Source organism: Diadema antillarum, unplaced genomic scaffold (assembly GCF_040938485.1).
Source record: "Diadema antillarum isolate AM-2024a unplaced genomic scaffold, OU_Dant_1.0 scf00000076, whole genome shotgun sequence".
Lineage (NCBI taxonomy): Eukaryota > Metazoa > Echinodermata > Echinoidea > Diadematoida > Diadematidae > Diadema > Diadema antillarum.
This window is the reverse complement of record NW_027270965.1, coordinates 988,058-1,014,008: the sequence shown is the minus strand read 5'-3', so window position 1 is coordinate 1,014,008 and position 25,951 is coordinate 988,058. Positions and strand designations below refer to the sequence as shown.

The following is a 25,951-nucleotide window of genomic DNA, read 5'->3' as shown; positions in this document are numbered from 1 at the left end:
GGGATTCGGTAAATTTTGTCCCCTCGTTTGACGTGCTAGCAGAAGGCTTGCTTATCATGCGTCATGCCATTTGTTTCACTATCTACGAAAGACCTTCACAGTGTCTTATTGATTTCATCGAAGAGCTTTAGGAACCACGTGATTGATCGAACTGATGTTATCATTTATCTATTGTACCACCAATATTCGTTAACATTCATGGGCAACGAACACTGCACTTCATTGCAGTCGCTGTGTCAACCGCATACGTTCTGTCTTTGGATTGCCAAAATCGTGTGTAGGTTGTCATTGAGATTTAACTCAGTGAAAATCTAGCAAAACGTTGTAGCATGGACAGGAAATGTTAACGGTGTAGCTTTCCAACTGTTATTTGAATTTCTAAAACAGTAAGATTTGTCATTTTATAACAATCATTTTCCACTCTACAACAGAACATCACAGTGATTCACCAACCAAAGTAAATGTGTATGGATTTTTCACTACCATACAGGTGCGGGGACGCCACTCCATGTGTAAGCAAAAATAAAAGCATCGTCAGAATTAGGCTTAAAGCATGAAGTTATTTCAACAGTTTTAGTAGTTTTATGTAGGAACCAACAACATTCTGTGTCAATTAGTGTTTGTCTTTCACCATAAGTCCTCAATACAGAGAAGAGAAAAAAAATATTTGACTCGTAATGATTCATCATGATGACTTTTCAAAAGGGGAGTCACATCAGGGCCGTCGCAACCGGCATTATTCATAAAAATACATAGGGTCTAAACACTCGGGGGCCCCCACTTTTACCCCGGAAGTGTTACTAGAAAAAAATGTGGTAAAGCTTTGTTGTTGTTGTTTTGTCAGCAGATTAACTTCGGAAGTTGTACAAAAAAATTGAGCTGATTTTTTTTTTTCGGTAAGGCCATTTTTTTTTTTTTTTTTTTTTTTGCTTGTTAGCAGATGAAACCCGGAAATAGCAGCGAAATTGCGCTGACAGCTGATGAAACCCAGAAGTGGCACCAGAAATTGGGTTCCCACACTTTTAAAAACGCGGTGCCGGCCCTGGTTTATATTATGTGACCCTGCATCACAAAACCAACAGAAAGTCGCTATATATGAAATTATAGTTAAGAGCATATTCTAAAAGAACAGACTTAAAGCTTTAAAATGATGTATAACTCAAATCAAATGAACTCTCCTAACCTATCTAAATATTGGAAAGAAAGCACACACTCAGGAAAAGTGTGAACTGAGAAAAGAGGCTCTGAAATACAATTGTCTATTCAAGCGCTTAACCTTTACCGAGCTATGCTGGCTGTACTATGCATGGGACAAAAAACAAGATGTAAACCACCGGAGTAACAACAATGAAGGAATTATTAGATTAAACTGAAATTGAGCATGCCTCATCAACACATTCTGTCCATGATTAATGCCAACTCTCAAAGCAGTAACATCATTCTTTCGAAAGTTATTAAAGTTGAAAGTGAAGAGTGTGTACAAGGTTTCTAAGAAATGAAAAGGAAACGCTAAAGAAACACCTAATCACACTATTCTACCAACAAATGTTAGAGACTACTAAAAACGCACTTTCCTGCCAGTTTTATGGTCTCAAATTTTAGCATAATGTAGAAGAAGACTTGGTTTTTCAGGAAATATAAAAAAAGTCAAGATTGGCTAGGTTGACCCATTTCACCTGTTTTCAGTGCTCATACAAAAACATTGTGTGCTACTTTTTCTTCGTTTTGTGATGCACGGTCATATAATATACACTTGTATATATATATATATATATATATATATATATATATATATAGTATAAGACTTCAAATGTTTCAATGTTTCTTTTCAGTTTTTATCCCATTTTCAACAATGAGTTTAATTTCCTGTTTGTTTTACATAACATCTCCTTTTTTTGGGGGGGGGGGGGGGGGGGAGGGGGTGTAATTACATGTTGACACTTAATTTTCTTATACCTCCCCATTTTCATAAGTATATAATATACACTTGTACACATATAATATTTGTATTTCTGCTATTCTGCTATGTCCTTAATATGATCTAAAATTTTGGGTATTGATATTTCATTTAGCATCGAGTGATATGGCTTAGTGTCAGAAATAATTTGACATTGTCTGCGATATTTACTGGCCATCATCCCTGCAAGCAGAATTTTGTATTAAAGTAACAGCTGTGTATAGCTTTTATGTTCTGCTTTAAAATTAAATAAAAATACCACTTACATGAATTCATATTTTCACAAGCTGTTGATATTAATATTCAATAATGAATACAAACTTGTGTTTATATATATACACATATGAATCGGGTTCGATATAAGCGGTGGCCCGGTGTCCAAGGACCACTAGAAATCAATGTTTGGCCACCGAAATTTTTGATACAAAGATTTTAGTGGCTCGAACGGCCTGTCATTGTCGAATCCTGATATACAGCGCGTATAAAAAAGGTAATCCAACTTTGGAGGGCTACAATAATCAGCTATATAGAGTGCAATATTAGTTGTGAGGAAAAGAGTACTCTTCATCTTCATTTTGTTGACCACCTTTGACAGAGTGTTATGCATGACTGAGCACATGAACTTTCAAAACAACAATGACAAATTGCACTTTTTTCAAGTTTAGTTGTTATTGTGGAAGGAACAATCATGCCTCACTGAATGAATGAGATTTGTCGAAGAAAGTGTTCAAATTAAGAGGCCAGTCGGCACGACTGCAAGTTTGTGTTTTGGGTAGCGTCTAACCTTTTGTGGTCCATAACCTTTGACATGCATGGCCACGTTGTCGATAACTTGGTCACTCCCACTATCAAAGGCTAACCCATTATCCATTTTTCTCTCTTCATATTAAAGACATGGTTTGTCGCTGCGAGCTATGTGTTGAATATGAACAGAAAAAACATATTATGTGGGTTGGCCTTTGTGGGAGTGACCAAGATATCGGACAGGTGGCAATGTTAAAGGCCATTGACCATAAGAATAATGTTAGGAGAAACCTTACACATGTTACACACAAACCCTAAACGGAAACCTGCATTCGTACAGGCTAGCCTATTTGTCCATTTTCATGTACAGATCTCATCCATTCATTGAGATATTTATTGTTCCTTCATGTGACACTCAAACTTAGAAAAAGTGCAATTCGTCATTATTGTCTTTAAAGTTCATGTGCTCAGTCATGCATGATATTTGTCAACATACTTATGTACGAATGGAAGGAAGGAGAGTTCCCCTATATCCTCACAACCAACATTGTGTTCTCCATTACTGACAATTGCGAATACTTGCCCTCCAAAATTGGATTGCCTTTTTTTTCTTGATACGCACTGTATGTATACATCATTTGTGGTGTGTGTGTGTGTGTGTGTGAGTGTGTGTGTATCCATACACGATAACAATCTATATCGACCGTAGCTAAACAACTTGTGTTTTACTGAAATTAATGACGCGTTTGGAATTTGCTGTCTTTTTAATGAAACATTCAGAACATAATAAAAATAAAAATAATAACAACACTCTGGATAATATATTACACTCAGCATGCTATGGCAATTTTAGAATTTTGCTCTGATGTAAAATATGAGGTTTCCATGTTTCATAGTCAAAATATCAATCGGAAGATAAATATTTTAAAGGAAAAGGGACATTGTATGGCATCCGATTAGCATTGGAAACAGGCGTAATTTTCTTAGAATAAGATGGTGCAGTAAATGACAGTGTAAAGTTACCCAAATTTAAAACACAAATGTTTTATCGGTTGTCACCTTTTAACAGACAATCTTCTAGTTATTAATTTCTAGTATGTGTATTCAGTAAAGATGTATTCAGTGTATTGGTTGCAATCAGCTAAATATCAATCGTATCTTCTTTAAATGTTGAAACACTCTTATTTTAATGACATTCTTGAACAGCTTAATAGGACTAACCGTCCTGTAATTAATAAGTTTCTTAGTGAACTGCCCTTTTAAAAGATCTCTGAATTGTCTGTAATACATGACTGCGTTCAATAACAATTTCCTTCAAGAGGACTTCCAAAGTAGCCTTTATATTTGTTTTAAGAGTATAAATATCTGCAATCGTTGCCTTCAAACCTATGCAGTATACGTCTTTGACTGTCTTTCATCTGTTTCAAGACTCATGATATTTTCTATACATTAGCACTGTAATATGACTATAGAAAATAAAATGAAGTGAATTTCTTATTGATGTGTATTAAGACTACATTGCAATTTGTTATACCACCGATGTCTATTAATTTTTGTAATCCATACTTTTAATGCTTGCTTTACTGGTATTGATAGGTTCCGGCATTTACTGGCACCTTTGTGATTAGGTCGTAATATTTCAATCATCGATCTTGCTATTTGTAATGATTTTCATTTTCATTGCCGTAATCCCGAACACTGCATAAACATGTACTTTGTTCGATTCGATTTATGAATGCATTCAGTCAAAATACAAAGTGAATGCAAACTTAAAAATCACAGAGACAAGAGTTACAAGACTATTAGTGCAGTGATTTAAAATTTTGTTATAACATTTCACGACTTGACAAGCATAGGATATCGCATTATTCAGTAAACAAACACAAAACATGAAAGCTGTTATTTTTTCGGTAAATAACAGAGATAATTGAATGTTTGTTTGTTTGTTTGTTCATTTTCAATCTGAGAAGATGGCTGGATAGCCCATATTCAGCTACGTTAAGCTGGTCTTCCATGAGGTCCATCAGTTGGATTTGAGGTGGGACCACTTCACTGGGTTAAACACCCTGCTCTTTACGATGAATGAAGCGGGATCTTTTACGTGCATGAGTTGTTACTCTCTCATACACGGGACCTCCATTTTGTGTCCTATCCGAGAGACAGAGTGTTTTGCCTCTTGCTAGAGGGGACGGTATGTTTACACACAACATTGCTCAGTCCAGACTCGGGTTCGAACCCGGGCCGCGTGATCATGAGGCAGACGCGCTGCCGACTGAGCCAACTCACCGCAGGAGACCACCTGGATGGGGCCTCACAAAAAGACTATCCGGTGACACAACTGTCTTAGGGAAATGGAGTGTTCAGGTAGATGCATCGTAGACCCTAGTTGCAGGTGTGGGTGGAGAATGTATTATCTTAACTTTATGAGTGGGGTGTATACGATTGCATCACCTGCCGCTTACGAGTTTTTAGCTTTTAACAGTTTTTAACTCTTTAAAGAGTAAAAAAGTTGAACAAGACTTTACATTGTCGGGAAGATTATTCCAAAGATTATTCCAAAGACTCATGTCCGGACCCGAATGTCTGATAAATTTGTGAGTCAGTAATTACTTGGGATTTGTAAGGTGAAATTTATACATTATATGAGAGTAGGATACGAATGGACAGAAGTGCTAACCCTAATCGTGTTATAAAACGATGGGAAAGCTGATCATGAATGTATCTAAACATAATTACTCAGTGCTACTTTTCATTCATTTTATTTAATCACGGTACTAACATCAGCCACGGCTGTTTTTCAGTTAGTCCGTGCACTAAAAATAAGTATACATAACATGATACATCATCATAGATACAAAGCAAATAAAAACTACATAAAACTAAATCAATTTATAGATATCATAGGCAAGACACAAAATAGGCAAGACTATCATTTTACAAGAAATAAAATTACATTTCCATCAAAACTTAATATCATAAATATCTTAAAATAAGTAACTAATAACAAACAATAGGATAAAACACAAAATTACTGAAATACTATCTAATACACACGAAAAAACACACGAGATAACAGATTACTGTAAAACGGACACTGCACATCCCCTCTAACTACCCTAACCTATATATGCGTACGCACACACACACACACACACAACCACAACCCACCCGCTCCTGCATATATCTTTGAAACAAACTCTTTTAATAAAATAAAACATATAATTATAAGTGAAGAGTTTGTTTGCAAAAACCGATAAGTCCATTTTTGAAGATTTTGAAGTACGGTCTCTGTCATAAAGTACAAAATAATACCTTTTAAATGATACATTGGTCACTACATATATAAAGGTATATTTTTGAAGTTATGGTCAAAAGAAGCAAATTTTTTTTTATTATTCTCTGTATTTTTCTTGACCTTTAATCGCAAATATCTCCATTTGACAAATATGGACTTATCGGTTTTTGCAAACAAACTCTTCAAATATTATCTGAACAATAAAAATTCCTTTGCTTTAGCTAAAACACTTTCATTATCATTTACTCGCCTTTTAAACTCACCCAAACTTTTCCACAGTTTCGTCCCGTAATAAGAAATACGTATCTGCGGTAATAATGATATTCTGCATCGTTTGTCTTAGACTGTAATTATAACTCTTAAAAACAAAATGGCGCCGCAAACATTGAGGCACTAAATCATGAACTACTTTATACATGAAATAAACAACAAAAAATAAACACGTTTAATCTTTTGGCCTTGTTATCTATATCCAATTTAAGCATATCATAAACCGTATCAAAAGAAACTGTTCAATCTGCTCCCACAACAGTTTGCACTGCCCTGTTTTGTGCAATCTGCAGCTTTCGTTCAAAACCCTTTCCCACATTTCCCCACACAATATTACAATAATTAAATTTAGATTGAATAATACATTTGTAAAACATAAGCGCGGTTTTTTACCTATAAAATACTTAATCCGCCTCAACAAATATGTATCTTGTACGATCTTTTTCCTTAATATTTCCACTTGAATTGACCAGTCCATGTGTTCATCAATCAGAACGCCTAAGTATTTTCAAGTCCTTACACGTTGTAGGTCCTATTGTCTTTCCTCCGATAACAACATCGCGTACAACAGCGTCTCTAATTCTTTTTCTGCATCCTATCAGCATAAACTCACATTTCTTTTTATTCAAAACCAGTTTATGTCGGGTCAGCCATCGATTTATCAATTTTGATTCTTCATTTAAAGTGTCAATAACGGTGGAAGGGTTTTTGTGCGAAAAATAAACACACGTATCATCAGCGTAGAGGGAGACTTTACACTTCTTTATGTATTTTGCTAGGTCGTTGACGTATACTAGTAGTGTGAACAATAGAGGGCCAAGATTACTTCCCTGTGGGATACCACAATCTACTTTCTGCATTGATGACGTAACACCGTTGACAACAGTGCACTGATACCTATCTTGTAAGTAACTCTGAAACCATGTAAGAGCTCCTTTACTTTGTCCAGTTCTTCTGAGTTTATACGATAAAATGCCATGATGGACAGTGTCAAAGGCTTTTTTTTCAAATCTAAGGCCACCATTCCTACCAATTTGCTCTCGTCTATAGAATCTGACCAGTTTGCCGTCACATTCAATAGAGCTGTTTCGGTCGAATGTTTCGGTCTAAAGCCAAACTGACTTTCACTCAATATAGATTCTTCAATCAAATATCTGTAAAACTGTTTACATACTAATTTCTCCCTAATTTTAGCAAAAATGGGTGAAACAGATATAGGTCTATAATTACCCATGTCACTCTTATCCCTTCCTTTGTGGATTGGGGTTACCCGTGATGATTTCTATTCTCGCTCTTTTAGTGGCCCCTGACCACTAGCTAATGTCGACTCCTGTTACAACTAATCGCCTCTAAACACGTCAAACTCACTGTGTTTGTTGAAATTGGCTGGTATTGCAGATGGCGTTCACGGCGTCCGAGAGGATGGAGGCGTAGCTGTCGAGGAACTGGTTCAGTTTGGTTGACACGACTTGCAGGGTATCTGTGGGAGAGGAAGAGGTGGTTACAAAACTTGGAACGGGTGCGATACCATCCTTTTCTCAATGACCATTGGACATGCATGGTTTCGTCTAGTGTGAAAGATGTGGTTTCATTCTTTGAAAAAAAAAGAAAAAAATACAACCGTCGTGTAAAAAAAAAGGAAAAGAAAAGCACAACTCCCGAATTTACCTAACATTCACCCCGGGAGAAAAAAATCAACGGCATCCAAAAGGAAATCTCGAACTTTCCCATGCACACTCTAGCTTCCAATACCAAAAGCATGCAAACATGAATTTGGGATGCACACACATTGCATTTGTGCATCAAATTGCATTTGCGGTGGATAATTTTGCCCACTCGCCATTTAAAGATGCCCCCAACAAGGAGAAAATACACGACGTCAAGGAGGCAATGTGGAAGATTTATTACCCGACTCTAATTTCCATAATTATCATGAAGTTACTCTTAACTATTCTTGAGTGTTCAAAAACTTACTTCATTTCGGGTCTGATTTAGGAAAATGTCTTAAGTACATTTTTCATTTCATTTCATTTATTCATCTAAAAAACCCGAAGCTGCTTGTCGCTCATAGATCTATCCGACACCACGGACCGGATATATGAAATTCTCTTGTCAAATTTTTCTTTTAAAGCAAACATGAAAAAGTACATTATAATAGTTATGGGAATTAGCTGATATCTGACCTTTGTAACCGAAAACTAAATAGATTGATTTTTGATGTTTTGATACCCCCAGTCCCCTTACATCAAACTATTCAATAAACATATTTAAGTTTTCCTATCTTAGAAAGGCACCTAGCATCGAGTGCGTACTGGGCTCTTCCACTTGCACCAGCACTCACCTCATTCTCTGTATATTGTAGTGTCTATACAATTTTTGTTGTTGCAATGTGATACCAGAATGTCACTGTTTTTTTAATACTTTTTCTTTTCTTTTTCGATAGGTATAAAAGATGTATGTTTTGTCTATTTTCTTTTTTTTCTTTTCTTTCAAGGCTGTTGTATCTTCAAGCTATATGCTTATTCTGCATTCACACTCTCAATACATGTGCCATAATTCAGTCTGATCATTACTGATTCACTTTATCCCAAGTGGTTCCCAATTGACAAAATCTGTACACCTATATATGTCAGTTTTATATTCGGATGTATACACACTGTATGTTCTATTGTCTTGTAAACAAAAAGAAATAACTGTATTTCATTTGTAATATATATTTGATGCAGAAAATTCATAATAAATTCATTTGAATTTGAATTTGAAAAAAAGCCTCGAAGGATAGAATGAAAGAAAAAAGTAAAAGTAAAATGATTGAAAATGTGATGTAGGCCCTAGATGTAAAACCACTAAAAAACATTTCCATATCCAGAAACGCCGTCATAAGAATTTTGTTCGAAATTAATAGTGAAACTTTACAAAGAAAACAAAAAAGAGGACACCGTCTTGACATGTTTGTAGCTGTCGTTAATAATGATGAGAACCAGGGAGCTGTTTTCGTCTCAACTCGATCCCTGTGAGAACTCAGTAGTCCTTCCTATTTAGAGGCTGCATGTGTATGTAGACTGTTATTATGGGAAACTATTTTGTTCACTTAGCCGTAAAAATGTGCGATGAGTGACGAAACCGCAGTCGAGGCGAACAACATATAGGCTATAGCCATCTAAGCAAAGTATTTGGTGCAAATTGGGCCTACAAATTGTCACGAAGATACAGTTTACATGTGGCACTCATTCTCTTCAACAGCCCAGACAAACATCACGACTAACATTCACGGTCACGCAAAAGAATGCGGCAAAAATAGTTATATAATATTGACTGGCCCTGAAGGAGGTACCAGAAAATATTGCCCAAACTGAAAGCATATTGCCCGAGTCGAAGACGAGGGCAATATGTTTTCAGTGCGGGCAATATTTATCTGGTACCTCCCGAAAGAAAGGCCAGTCAATATCATAATTATTACCTATACCCCTAGGTAAATTAAGAAAATATGTAAATACGGCTATACACTATATATGATACAGATCAAGCCACATTTGACTACCTGTAGACCATCAACATGTTGAATAATTGCAAAATTGTTCATCAGTGTATATCATTCAACTCCAACTTCAAAGATACATGTAGTTGTAACAGGCAAACTTCAAACTTCTGAACGTTCTTACACTTTTTTTTTACTTCTCTGTCTAAAGTTTGAGAGTTGTAAAACTGATGGTCATTGTGCAATTACTGATCACAAATGGACTAGTCATTGCCTAGTGCTGCTGTAAGTGGTCGACCTTGTATGAGTTGATTTATCACCGTTCTTCTGCGGTGCGTGTAACTGACACCCTGGACGTCCTGGAATGTTTTCTTTTCGTGGTCGATCGGAATGTTTACGTTTAGAGCTTTTTCAGGCAGGTGGGGAGAGAGATTCCACTCTTTCTCTTTCCACCTCCCCAAACCGGAAGATTGCACTGTTTGCTCATACTGTTATTGTTACGCAGCGACGTGGCGAAAAGCATATTGACTGCTGACCTTTAACCCTGCAAAATAACAACTCCTGACCTTTAACCCTGCAAAATAACAACCGGAATTGCCTCGCAAGACTCCCTCGTATAGGTAATAATAATCTTTTATTGAAGTCATCATATTACCATGATTTTATGTATAAAATTTCAATGGCCTTTGTCATTCAGACCTGAAGATAGGGATCTTGAAAAGTTTTGTGATGGCGGCCATATTGGAATTCAAAACTGACCGAGTGATCAGATCTCTTGGATCTGGCATTTTTTTAAATCAGAGCCCCAAAATACCCGTACATGCAAAATGTCATACTTTCCGCCGATGTGAGCATCTTTTGCACATATCTGCCCCCACTATGCACAAACAAACCAAGTTGAAGGGACAGTACAGTACTGGTTGAGGTGAGGATTCAGCTTGTAAGGTTTTGCAAGATATTTAGAAACCACTCTATGGAATGTTACAGAGCATACAATTCTAAGGGGATTCAAAAATCTATTTGAGGAAAATCGGTTTTGAAATAACTGAGGTATCCAAAAACAAGGTAAAACAACGAGATCCTAATAAAAGTCGTATCCTGTCAATTGTATTAGGATCGGGTTTTTTTAAGATATCTTAGACATTTCAAGATCAATTTTCATGAAATAAACGTTAAATTCTTCTCGGAATTACATGCTTTTTCATATTTCATAAGAGGTTTCTCAGTATCTCACTCAAATGTCATAAATTTGATGTTAGGTCTCAAACAAAACTATTCGATCCCTTTGATATGCATCCGTCATTTTTAAATTTCTACACAAAAAGAATAAACTGAGTTATAGATTCAGCAATATATATTTGTATATTGCCACGTTTTTCTTTTATCCTGATATAAAGAAAACAATGTAATAAAAAGTAATTGCGGATATTGTGGAGAAGGGACTGAAGCACATCAGTGAAGTTTACGGAGAATTTGACACTCCGTTTCACGTTATGAAATGTGGAAGTTGTATTTAAGTTCATTTCCAGTCATTTCTGGATAGGAAAGTTAAAACCAAATGTCGATTCTTATGTAAGGTACATATTAACTATACTTCACTTGATACTGACATATGGGCACAATTGCTCCCGGTCTTCTTAAGGCGGTAAGGTGAGTGTTCCTTCATACTGCTATTAATACATGATGAAAGCATATGGAATTCTCTTTATACAGTGTTATATTTTCAGTATCGTTCCAGTGGGCTTATGGCTTTTGAATGGCTTATCTGATTTTTCCTGAGATTTTTCATTTCATATCATTTTATTTCATTTATTGGTTTTCCAACTTTTCAATGGTCATAGATTCTGCAAAGAAAATGCATACTGAGATATGAAACTTTTGGACAGATGTGTTCCATTACTTGTTATTTTTTTCAGACGTTGAATCCATTTGTGGATATGGGGTAAATCCCCCTTTAGACTTGAGACCTGTATAGGAGGCAATGTCCATTAATTATCATCAATCCTTTGAATACAGGGAAAGAAAAAGTCAGAGAAAAGACAGGAATTATTTATTAAAAATTTGACAGGAACGTGAATATTGATTGTGCCTACAATCTAAATCTTAAGTAAATTAAGATCTCCTTTCATTGTCCTTTCATTGGAAAGAGTAAAATAGAAACTAAAACCTTTGACAAATAACTCATTTTTAGCAAAATAAAGCTAGTTTTACTTGATTTTATGTATTCATTTGCATTATGATTATTTGTAATAATATTTTGTTCAAAATTTCTTTCGTCATATATTAATTCATTATCAACAGGAAAATATTTGATCGTCCTGTACAATATAAACTCTGGAAGGAAGATGTATTGCATCATGAAATGTGGGTGATCCTGCAACACTGGTGACTGAAAATTGTTATATAAGGAAATCATTACGAGACTGGTGTCATGGGAATGAAAAATGAATTCATTATTTAGGCTTGCTTTTTTTTTTCTTTTCAGGCCTTTATGTTTGACACTATCCAAACTTCTCAGAAGCTTTTGCTTGTGCTTAGAAAAATATACAGCATTTATACATGTATAGGTTCTCCAGGCGCATCTTATGAATTGATATTATTATTATCATTATTATCATTATTACTACTACTATTACTATTCTTATTATTCAGTTTAAAAGCATGCACGTGCATTGAGTCAATCAGTTTCAAGATGCATTGACTATACACTGCCCTCTATATTCTATGACTTTTCCCTAATCCCACCGCAGGCATTTCCACCATTTTCATCTGTTACCAGTTATTACTATTGATGCTGCTGCGTTTCATGCCTTATTCTTTCAGGAGGAACCACACATATATTGGATCAAACATTTTGACCGTAAGTCATTTTGTATTAACACTGGTTGGAACCAAGTATATGACTAGTTTTGATTTTGGTGATTTGATCTTCAGAGGTGGTAGCATGGCATGCATGGTCAGAGCTATGTAGGAAAATACGACTTTTTAGAGTGGTTCCACCTGTGCTGCTGCTCGCTCTAGCAAGCATCGGCAAGGGAGGTGAGAAAGACCAGGGAGGTGTCTCACCTCCCTGGAAAGACACATCTCTCCATGGGTCCGTTTCATGAAAGTCGTATGAGAGAATTTTCGCTCATAGGATACACTTATGAGAGACTTCATATAAGGGATTCTACTTCTCTCTTGAAAGTCTATTATAGCTATTCATAATACATCAAGCGACTTTGGCTATTCAGAGATTTATGTGAGACCTTTTATTATGAAGCCTTCATCAAACGGACCCCTGCTCCGACAAAAATCACTTGCCTCTGTGTGCATACCGGTCACACGGAGCTACATTTACTCTTTCTATAACCGTTTCAGAGACTGTTAACACACCTTTAACTGCAATTGGTTGTCTTGGTTCTTTAATAATCATATAATTTGTTTTCTTCAAGTTAATAGTTAATTTATTCACAATACACCATTTCTGTACCTTATTCAATTTTCCATTTACATCATTCATATCAATTTCTTTTGTACCTTTGGGAAATGTATGAAAAATATTTGAATCGTCAGCGAATAGTCTGACTGAAAATAGTTACATGAGCTAGGTAAGTCATTGATGTATAATAGAAACAGTGTGGGTCCTAGCACTGATCCTTGTGGTACTCCACATGTGATCGTTCTACTACTGGATACTTCATTCTTGTAGCACAATACCTGCGATCGGTTTGAGAGGTAATTTTGGAACCATTGCAACACAATGCCTCTTATGCCATAATATTCTAATTTCGCTGAAAGGATGCGATGATTGATTGTGTCAACACCTTTTTGAAATCTATAAATATACCAAGGGTTATTTCACCTTTATCATTTGAATGTATTAATGTATTAACCAAATTGATTAATGATAATTTTGTACTGTATTTCTTACGAAATCCATACTGGTGTCTGTACAAATTTTAGTGGACTCTAAAAAGTCCATTAGACGACCATTGACTAATTTCTCAAAAATGTTTGCAATTACTGGCAGAACCGAAATAGGTCTGTAATTACCTGGGTCATCTTTCGAACCTTTCTTGAACAAAGGCGTCACTTTTGCAATCTTAAGTGCATCTGGGAATTGGCCCATTTCCAATGACAAATTAAAGATATAAGTCAATGGGGAAACAATCTATGGTGCTGCGTCCGTGATCAATCTTACTGACAAATTATCATAACCATGAGACTTTGTAGCATCAAGAGCATATACAATATCCATAATTTCTTCTTCTCTTATAGGTTTCCAAGCCAAAGACTTTGTGTTTCTGGCACCCAAATAATCTTGAAAACAACTATTAGGAGGCCCATTTGGTATTTGTTCTGCCAAATTTGACCCAACAGTGACAAAGTAGTTATTGAGTTCTTGGGCTCTTTCATTTTCAGAAGATACAACTTTATCAATTCCACCTTGATTAATAGTTAACTTTTCTATATCCAAATGCTTATTCTTACCCTTTCTACCAATTAAGTCATTAATAGTATCCCAGGTCTTTGTCATGTTACTTTTATTACGATTAAAAGAATTGCAATAATATAATCTCTTTGCATTTTTTAATGACTGTTATCAAAGTGTTTCGATACCTTTTATACTTGTTTCTGTATTCGTCACTAAAATTTGAAGACTTGTAGTTTTTGTTTAAGTTGTGCTTCTTCTTGATGGATTTAAGAATCGCTGATGAGATCCAAGGTTTCTTTGGGCTGTTCTTTTTCTGGGATATATTATATTCTATTGTAGGTGCATGCTTATCACATATTTTCTCAAACATATCATGAAAAACTTTATAAGCTGTGTTTACATTGTCGTATCTAGATACATGTGCCCATTCAGTTTTCCCTAGATCCTCGTGAAATGACTGGGCATTAAATGACTTGTAGGATCGGGCAAATTCCTGCACAAAGACATTCGTATTTTTGTTCCCATTTTCAAAAATTACAAAAATTGGAAAGCTTACGAGATTTGGCGCAAAGAAGAAATGTGCTATTGCTATGGAAATTATATCTAAATTATAGAAATATTTCTCAAAATATATGACATCCCCTGCATTTACATACAATGGTCGCGCGATTGTCAGTGTAATTGTGGCAATATATTATAGTCAAGGCGCTAATTCCTGTAAGGGGCTTAATTAAGGAGTTCGTTCAACCAACCCCGCAGAAAAGGTTTGACCAGACAGGGTGGTACATGGGACCTCCATGAACATCCCCAGGTAGTATGTGGTTCCAAATTGTGGTATCAGTAGAATTTTACAGGAACAAACGTAAGAGAGTCTGCGCACGCCAAGACTACTACACGCACCACTAACAATGCTACAGGCGCCAGCGCCAGTGCTGCGTGTAGTAGTCTTAGCGCACGCAGACTATTTCTTCGACAAACAAGGGTTTTTGCCTGCAAACTAACTTTTCACGCCAAGCTGGGGTCGGTGTAGTGTAGTTTCTAGCCGTTTTCATTTCGTCTTTGTGTATTTCTCCGAGTTGAAGCAAGCCGAGTGAGAGCGCATACCCAGTGATTGCGACGCCCGAACCGTTTTTTTTTTGTCTTAATCACTAGGTATGTGCCCTCACTCGGCTTAGCGCAATACAGCGGGCTTCTGCAACCTGCACAATACACAAGCTGCAACTCAGAGAAATAAAGACGAATAAAAAACGGCTAGAAATTAGACTATATATATATTTTTTTTTTATTTATTTATTTATTTTTTTTTTTGGGGGGGTTACCAATCACCTGTAGGCATCTGGTTACCATGGTAACCATGCACAATATTATGCCTTACACTGTATCCCATTGTATTGCTGACATCTCTGGCAACATGTACGTATATAGTTTTATGGCGTTTTGATGAATTCTTCATGAAATAAATGCAAAAATTGTGATAATTTTGTCATTTTCAGTGCCCCAATAGCGACAAGCGTCACCGACCCTAGTCTAATTTCTAGCCGTTTTTATTTCGTCTTTATTTCTCTGAGTTGCAGCTTGTGTATTGTGCAGAAGCCCGCTGTATTGCGCTAAGCCGAGTGAGGGCGCATACCCAGTGATTGCGACAAAAAACGGTTCGGGCGTCGCAATCACTGGGTATGTGCTCTCACTCGGCTTGCTTCAACTCGGAGAAATAAAGATGAAATAAAAACGGCTAGAAACTACACTACACCGACCCCAGCTTGGCATGAAAAGTTAGTTTGCAGGCAAAAACCCTTGTTTGTCGAAGAAAAAGTCTGCGTGCGTCAAGACTACTACACGCACCACTGGCACTGGCGCCTATGTAGTAGTGCTAGTGGTGCGTGTAGTAGTCTTAGCGCGTGCAGACTCTATTTCGAAGAATAAGGTCTTTTCGCAACTAAAATGGCCTGTAAAATTTTATTGATACCACAATTTGGAATCATATACTACCTAGGGGTGTTCCAGAGGGTCCAACCGACCGCCCCATGCAGTCAAACCTTTTCTGCGGGGTGGGTTGAACGAAGTCATTTTTTCTGGGTCCCTGCGCCTTGACTATTATTTGAAAGAAGTGTATCTTTGACTGTGTAAATAGAATTATTTGGGTGCGTGGTGGGAATCAAATGAATTAAAAAATGAGGAGATGAAGGAAGGTAACGAGGAAGAATTTTGAAAAGGTAATGTTTAGGTTCACTTGGTTGGATATTATGAGCAGAGTTATCGCATATTGCATACTTTAAAGGCGTCTAGTGTTCTGTTTTCTGTGATCAGGAATGTTATTTACTTCCCATGTATGAAAGTATTGAATTAGGGAAACATAGGTTTAGTACGTGTGGCTCTGGTGGGAAACAGTAATGTGAAAGATATGTATCAACCGCCCTTTATGAAATTTGAAATATTTGTTATTTTCTTCTTTTGATGAATGCATATCTATTAATATCATTCAGATTTTGTCTTGGTTTTGCAACTGAAATGGCTGATAATTAAGATTTTCAACGGATTATAGAGAGGAGGTTCAATTATCGCATTAGCCTACACGTGAACTAAAACTATAAAGAGCAGCTCTTCTCCTTTTGTTCATTGCTACTGACGCCATTAATATCATGACTTGTTTGTTTGCTTGGTCTACATAGGGGCTCGACACTGACTTTTTTTCCTCTGTGCGTAGCCAGTAGAAATCTTTAAATCTCAAATTTTGGTGGTTCGTAAAAGATATGTATAGTGGCCAGAAATAAAAGCAAACTTAACATTGAATTTAGAATCTAAGCTGCCGATTTGGTCACCAAAATATAACCCTTTTTGATATTTGGTAATTTTTGTGGCCCCGGACCACCGCTATAATGTTAAGCGCCATGTATATGTAGAAAAATTACGTGCGTGTAGCCTATATGAATTACATACATTAAAGGACTTTCAAATTTGATATGTCACTTATATTACAATTGAGTAATTCAACAGATATTGAGTTACTTTTTCTACCCACAATTTAGGTGGTGCACGAGGGCACATTTAGGGATATCCACGAGTCATACAACCTTCAAGTCCGACAGCATATATGGGTCCTGCTGCCCTCGAGCTAGACACTATACAAATGAGGTCCACGACCTCGACGTGAAGTGAAAAGGCCCTTATGGTTCACGAGCTGGGCACTAGGCAAATAAGGCCCACGAAATTAACGCAATGAATAGCAATAGCAATGAATATTGCCAAGAAGTTGCCTGTTTGTCTTTCCCACTCTTTTCCTCTTTCTCTAAGCACACTTACACCTAAACATAAACAAACCAACATGCAGAGCACTGTCAACAACGTGTATAGAGGAAATTAGTCACAATATCTTTAGTTTTCGCTGTATATAGAATATAACAGAATGTCTTATAAGCTCTAGGCTTGTTTTCCATGCATGAATATTGCCGATTATCTTTACTGTACGATGAAAATTTAGGATATTAGATTCAGTTCAATTCGATTTTCAATTAATTTTCAATTCAATTAATTTCCACAAATCTAATAAAAGAGACAATTACATTGTACATCACAGCATACAAGTACATAAAAATGAAGACAACAAATTTATTAATATCACACACTGTTCATAACCCAATTTTTAAAAAAATGGGGTGTGTATGAGCTAAGGGTTGAGATTTTGTAATAATTCTGATTGCACGTTTTTGAAGAACATAAATACGTTTAAGTAAATTGGCACATTTTCCCCAAATAATGTTACAATACAAAATATGAAGTAAAATCATAATCATAATAACTATATGACTGAAGAAAATTAAATATTTTCAAAAGGTTTACTAAGTTTCGTCTTTTTACTTCAAAATAAAATCTTGATATTATTTCCGATATGCCACATTGAGAAAAAAAAGTCAGTCTTACCTGGAAACCAGTTTTGCTCAAGCTTTGACACAACTAAAAACCCAAAACAGATAACCTGGTGTCAACAGTTCATTAGGCGAATCTCATATTACAATAGACAGAAAGGGTCTCAAAGTGAAAAGGATTTTACGTCGTGGAGACTGTTCATTTCATGCACGGTCAGCCTCCACGTTTGAAAAAGTAATACAAAAACAAAACAAGAAATTCCGTAAAACAAATGAGTGATATATTATTATGTAATGGAAAATGGCAGTGTAAACCGAACAGGTAATTAACTGAATGAGTTAATTTTCAAATGTATTCTTTATTGATATGACTGTAGGTGGATCATTTCCTGCTGGAGTCTCTCTGCGGGACATTGTCATCATGGCCTCTGGATTTACTCCATCAAGCACCCCCAAGAAGAAGTGTGATGAGTGCCACTCTGACGTGAAGTCTTGCCAAGCGTCCTATCGCCTCGAGACTGAGAAGAACCTGTGCGATGAATGTGCTATTAAGCACCAAGACTCCATCAAGGGATTGGCAGACCAAGTTAGATGGACTTGTCAGAAGCACACCGATAAAACTGCAGAGCTTTTCTGCGTTACTCATGACTATCCCATTTGTCATGTGTGTGCCGTAATCTCGTATCACACAGACTGCAAGAGGGATGATATTAACGACGTGAAAAAAGAGAGGATAAGACAGCTAGTGGATCTCATACGTGATGCTGAAGAAAGAGGTAACAATCTTAAACAAAACGACGTAGAAATACATCAAATGACCAATCATTTAACGATGATTACTGAACAGGTGTCAAATGCAGCTGATGAAGAGAAACAGAAGATTCTTGATGATAGAGAAAAGGCGGAAAAGAGGATCAATGCAGAGTACGATGAGAAGGTCAAGAAGTTAAACGAAGAACGTAAAGAAAGGCTGAAGTGCACCAGAGATGAAGCGGAACAGAAACTTCATAAAATTCGGGACAAGGAGAACTCACTTAAGGAGCAGGTAGACTATGTTATACGGGGACTTGAAGGGTGGAAAACAAAGCTCGTGCCTGGACTCGAAGATTTAGCGGCAAGCATCAAATCTGCACGCATGGACGCTGAAAACCTTATCATCAAGCAAGAGAATCTAATGAGTGACTTCCATGACGTTACCCGAGAGATAAATGAGTATCTCGCTGTTGAGCTTAGCCAAGAGAAACTGGACATGGTCAAAGGGGAGATTGATAAAATCAAGTTTAAAAGAGGAAGTGAACTTCTTGGTGAAGTAGAAGGGTTGGAAAAGAGATGGGTTAAAGTAAGGGATATTTACACAGAAAGTTCTTCCATGATTCTCCTGGGGTGCATCAGTAGCAGTGATGTAGCTACCAAAGACCTGAACTACGTGTCCATTGTTCGTCTTGATAAGAAGGCTCATGAGATTACGAAATTACGAGGGATCAAGCCCGTCTGCTACAATGCCCTGTCTGATGGTGGACATGTCTTCGGTACCGCTGATGGCAAACTTATGGTTTACGATCAGCTCTGGAATTATGCGAGAACGATTGATACCAAGTCCAAGAAATCGCTAAAAGTCACAGTCAACAAAGATGGAATGATTTTAGCAGCACAAAATGGTGGGTCTTCCATTTTTGTGTACAGCCCGAAGGATGGGAAATGTCTGCAAACTATCAATCTGGCAGATGACATGCCCATTAGAGCCTTGAAGACCATGTCAACGGGAGACGTGATTGTGCTCAATGAACTAGGCAGACGAGGTACACGTGTCTGTATATTGGATCAATGTGGTGTCATCAAAAGTAAAACTCACATTCCTGAACGTTTTGTTCAGAGCATTGCAGTTGATATGTCAACCGACCACGTGTACATTCTGTCTTGGGATACAGAGCGTCATGTCTGGGCTGTGAGTGAGATTTCACGCATTGGCGATCGAACATCACGTCGCATTTTAGAATGGCATTGGGATTCGGTAGGCTTTTCCCCCTCATTTGACGTGCTAGCACCAGGCAAGCTTATTGTGTGTTTTGGTACTTATTTCACCATCTACAACAGAACATCACAATCTATCTTTGACCTCATTGAAGAGCTTCAGGAATCACGTGATTGATCAGTCTGGTGTCATCAAATTAACATTAACATTCATGAAAATTGTAAATAGCTTCGCAGCTCCTTCTGCCATTTGAATGGTTTCTGACCCTGAATTTCATCTGTTGACTTCGATGTACCATAGATAGCAGATATATGTTTGTACCCTAAACGACTGAATCGACTGGTGGAGTGCATTTCGTCTGGAATTCTTCCGAATTCATGACATTTTGAGGGTCTGCAATGCCGATGGCCACCAGGCTCAAACTGAAGCGAAATCGGCACAACGCTTGCCCGGGCAACCCAGCGGAGGAAGAGCAGCCCACTGATCATGGCCAAAATCCAGCTGAGCAACCAACCACCATGTCGCCGGACAATCAAGTGACAGATAATGACAATGAGCTGGATTGTATACTGGCTGAAAAGATTTGCCGGGCTCTCTTTTCACCGACTGTCATGGCTGCCCTTGTGAAAGCTGTCAAAGAGGCTGTCATTGAAGATGTGACCCAGAGAGTGTACGAATCCCTACGACTCGACATAGAGAGCAAGGAAAGGGAAATCGGTGCGCTCATATCCCAGATGAGGAAATTACAACAAAGGCTTGACGAGGTTGATGACGAGCTCGACGACCAAGAGCAGTATAGTCGACGACACTGCCTCAAAATCCATGGAATAGCCGAGAGACCCAGTGAGAACACCGACGACGTGGTCATACAGTTCGCCAAGGATCAGCTAGACGTCGACATCAAACCAACTGATATCGACCGCCACCACCGACTTGCCCGACAAAATCGACATGGACGCGACGCTCGAGAAGAGAATCATGGAAAACGAAAACCGAACGCGATCATCGTCCGCTTCTCGACGTACAACGCCAGAACTTGGACATACGACGGAAGGATCACAGCCCTCACGAAAAACATGAAGAAAGTAGCCATACACAGTGAAAAAGACCTCGAGAAACTTGACAGACTGTAAGTTTTCCTCTCAAACTTGCGTCGAACATTTAATAAAAAGTTGAAGGACTTAACATGGTTTGAAAATACACATGCATCTCATGTGATACAACTGTTAAATCAAATCAAAATACAGTTATGTATTTAATGTGTAAGAGGTGGATTCACCTGAAGTGTTCGACTTTGGATCTGAATTTTTTTTCTCTATAGCTCATACTGGTTCTGTGATATGTGTTTATACGATGAATTGCCATTCAGCGCAAACGACAGTCAAGATTGTGATAGTATACTTCAGTGTCAAAATAATAAGCTCAACCAAGTTAAAACGTCATGTGATTTATTTAATGCTCTAAAACTTATTTTGGTATGAATATTGCACATCTCAACGTATGTTCTCTTGTTAAAAATATAGATGAAATTCGACTCATAATGCAAAAATCACATATTCATTATTACCTCTATGTGAAACCAGGCTAGATGATTCAATTAGTAACGAAGAGATAGGAATATCGGGCTTTAAGATTGCCAGGAAAGACAGAAATAGACAAGGCGGTGGTGTAATTATGTATATTTGTGAGACGTTAAACTTCATCATTAGAGAAGATCTGCACATCGAAGGATTAGAGTTATCGTGCATTGAAATTTGTTTGGAAAATCAGAAACCATTTTAATCGTGTCATGGTATAGACCCCCGACTCTTATGCTCATATATTCGATTCGTTTGAAACAGTTCTGCAGACAGTCGAAGTGCAACAAATTGAATATCTTTTGATTGGAGATCTCAATTGTGATCTATTATCAGGAAAATTATCACACAGTAGCAAACGTTTACTCGAATTGATTAGAGATTATAGTTTGAAGCAATATGTTACTGAGGCCTTACGTGTGACTGAAAACACTGCAAAAAAAAAAATAGATCTCGCACTCGCGTCATGTGATAAAATCTCACATTGTAATGTTATTCCAGTAAGTTTGAGTGATCATTATGTGATTGCAGTGACGTGGGGGAAATGTAAACCTCATATGCAAAGAGATCACAATTATATCTGTTCACGTAATGTTAAGAAAATTGATGTTAATACATTGATAAGATATCTGCAGGAACATGCTGTGCATGATGTCCTTGAAATAAATGATACTGAAAAGGCTTATGAGAATTAAGTTGAAAGATTTAAAGCCGCCCTAGACACACAGGCTCCTGTTAAAAGGAAAAGAAACAGAAGTCTCCATGGATGAATAAACAAATACTGGACACCATACGAGAAAGAGATAATATGAAAAATACATGCAAAGAATTTGGAGTACCTGCTGATTGGCAGCGATAAAAAAACCTTAAAAACCGTGTAACTTCTCTGATTCGTTCAGCAAAACGTGTGTATGTTGCAGGCAGTATTTGTAAGAATAAAGGAAATTCCAGTGTTATATGGAAATTAGTATGATTTTGTATACCAGGCAAGAAGACATCTAATATTCAATAGGTAAAATCAAATGGTGAAGAAATAACGGATGGTAAAATTATAGCAAATGTGTTTAATAATCATTACGCTGATGCTGTAAGATGTAGAAAGGCATCGATTGATTTCCAGGCAAATCCTGACCCGCCAATCTCAAACCAATGTCACGTGATATTTTGTTTTATTTCACTCCCGTTACTGAGAAGGATGTGTTGAAGATAGTAAAGGAAATGCCCAGAAATAAAGCAACAGGACTTGATTATATTCCTTGCAGTGTAATTAAGGACTCAATTGAATGCATTGGTAAATCGTTGACATATATAATAAATCTCTCATTAATAGAAGGACATGTTCCTAATGAATGGAAATTAGCTCGGATAACTTCCGTGTTTAAAAATGGAGATGTTTGTGATCCTCGCAACTACAGGCCGATTTCTGTGTTACCCGTCCTATCGAAGGTAATTGAAAAAGTTGTTTTTAAGCAGACTTACACATATCTCACAGAGAACAATATCTTGTGCCCGAATCAATTTGGTTTTAGGCCAAACCACTCGACAAGCCTTGCACTCTTAGAACTCACTGAAAATATAAGCACCGCCATAGACAATGGTTATGTTGGTTGTGGGTTTGGTAACCTTGGACTTATAAAAAGCATTTGATATGATTTCCCATGATATTTTGCTCAGTAAACTGAAATTGTACGGTTTCAGTGATGATGTATTAAAATGGTTCCAATGTTATTTTTCTCTCCGTAAGCAAGTAACTATTATAAATGGACATGCGTCGACCACATCATTTGTCACGGTCGTTCAGAACAGGACACTGAGAATAATCCTGTGATTCCTACAAGTAAATGGTATGTATAGTCGAAAGACTGTCTGAATGTGAAGTTAGAAAAAGATCTGGCCATATTGGTTTTCAAACTACTACGCAAACTTGTTCCTAGGGAGATTTCTGCTCAATTAACAACAAAATTGTCACATTACCAACTGAGAAATAACGTATCCAAAGTTTCCCTCCCAAAGCCAAACACAAATTTCAAGAGAAACAGCGCATTGTATGTAGCGTCAAAAGTTTATAACGGCCTCCCGATTAATCTCAGATGTGAAATCCAGTTAAATAGATTTATGTCAAACATTAATTGTATCATTTTTCAAACTCCGTTTTAATAAGGTAATTCTCAGATTGGTATAATTCATTTTTTTTTGGTCTAGATTACTTTTTTTCCCCTCGGCTCTGCCCATCCAAATGATTTATATGACATTGTGTTTTGTTTTGTTGTTCGTTGTGTTTTTTGTATCTATATGATTTCTTTTTTATCCTTATCAGGCTTTGTTATTGTATTTTTGTTTTGTAAATATGTTTCTTGTTGTGCTTGTGAATTCTACCTTTTGTTTTGTATTACATTTTGTTGTTTTCTACCATGTACGTATATTGATATATACAGATTCACTGAAAAACAGCCCTGAGGCTGATAGTAGGTTTTTTTGAACCGTATTGAAATGAAACAAACAAACAAACAAACAAACAAACAAACATAAATAGTGTTGCGAGAATTACACTTGCAGTCGTTCTGTCAATTAAATACGTGTGCAATTGTCGTAACCTTGACGGGTGCTGTTCGTTATTCCGAAGGTTCGATATTCCGAAGGTTCGTTATTTCGAAGGTTCGTTGATCCGAAACACGCAGACTCCCTATACCTAGAGGTTCGTTAATCCGAACATATTTTGTGGCGTTATTCCGAAGGTTCGTTATTCCGAAGGTTCGTTGATCCGAAAATCCCTGCTATGTCGTAATTCTAGTCTTTGACGTCTTCTTCATCTTCGATGTCGTTACCAACGTCATCATCAAAAAGAGCCATAGTCACCTTTGATTTCTTATTTGAGGGCAACTTTTATTCAATCAGCTGATTGCTGATTGCAAAATATGATTAAATTTGTGAATTTCCATGATAAAGAGATGAGTTGTAACTCATTTTTGATACTGGACATCAAGAAAAGGCATTTGGGAGGCTTATTTCTTGACACCGCGCATGCGCACTTGAATGTCTGCAAAAGACGATAGCATTACAATTAGGCCAAAATCTTTTGTTTTCATAAAAAGGGATATCCATTCAATGTCTAGACGAAATTTCATGTCATTTAACAAAATTTTCACGAAAATATACAAACTTTAAGGCCGAAACTTGAAAAATTGCACAAATTTTGCAAAATTTTGTTGAATTTTGTCGACATCGTTGCCTATTTCGTTGTCAATGACGACAATCTGAGGGCGTATATTGCCAAACTTTGCTTTGCATCGTATTTTCCATCTTCCGAGGAATCTATAAATATATACCAACATCTTTGGTTATCATTGAAAAATAAAGGTATGGGGACCACGTTATAGGATAATAACCAAATGCTATTCCCCCATATTCGCAAAAAGGTCGTTCCGGAAGTGACGTCACAAAACGTCATGGGCGGGTCTTGGGACCCAATTTTTTTGTGTGTGTTAACATCACTTTTCTGACCCTCCAGACCAAGGGCTACATGGAAACACCAATGAATGTTAGGTGCAGAGGGGGTGCACGTTTACCCCTACTAGCCAACCGCGTAAATCCGTACTGAGGAGTGGGGGGGGGGGGGGGGGGGGGGAATGATCGGCGAAAGTCACCATCACCACGATTACAAGCCCATAACCGGACCGGCGCAGCCCTTGTGTGTGTGTGTGTGTGTGTGTGTAGGGGGGGGGGGGAAGAAGCTTGCCCCCCAACCCCCACACACACAGACACACTTTACAGGGATCAAATGTCCCACTCTTTTCCATGCAAAGTTGGAGGGAAGTGGCAGCAAAAATATGAAGACTTTTTTTTTCTTGTTTTTGTTTGTTTGTTTGTTTGTTTTTTGTTTTATGGTTGTCAGCCGACTTTCGGGGGAAAATCAAACCTTAAAAGTATGAAGATTTTTTTGTTGTTGTTTCTCTTGTCTTTTGATGTTCTTTCTTTTTGACTGACAGGTGATTTTGACACCCTCCCTTCCAAAAACGTAGCGCAGCCCTGAATAATGCCCAAATAAATTCAATAGAATGCTAATATGGATATCCATTTCTTAAGTACTAGCCCATGGCCTACGTGTATATTTTCAGGTAAAGCACGTCGTGTTGCGTGAAGAAGTGGCGTAGATCAAGAATCTTGGTTTTAATTTAGTCTGAGCAATTATTTACCTGAGCGATTGGATTTAGAGCGTAGGAGACTGTGTGATTTTTCTATAACCTATTTTCAGACACCCTCACATTTTTAATGATAATAACAGTAATGACGTCATATTGCAAGTTTGAAATTAAGTGCTTCATTATGTCACACCTTCCCCATACTGTAGTCGGGATCTACGACATGCAGCGGTTCCGTG

The 25,951-nt window shown here is 37.2% G+C and overlaps 1 protein-coding gene across 1 annotated transcript; it reads left to right on the top strand.

Annotated features, from left to right (window-relative positions):
• The first annotated feature begins 12,433 nt into the window (after positions 1-12,433).
• LOC139717519 (uncharacterized) lies at positions 12,434-21,129 on the top strand. The gene is made up of 3 exons (XM_071629023.1): positions 12,434-12,604; positions 18,402-19,823; positions 20,387-21,129. The coding sequence occupies exons 2-3, from the start codon at positions 18,446-18,448 to the stop codon at positions 21,127-21,129; spliced, it is 2,121 nt and encodes a 706-aa protein (XP_071485124.1). The 5' UTR covers positions 12,434-12,604; positions 18,402-18,445.
• The last annotated feature ends 4,822 nt before the right edge of the window (positions 21,130-25,951 follow it).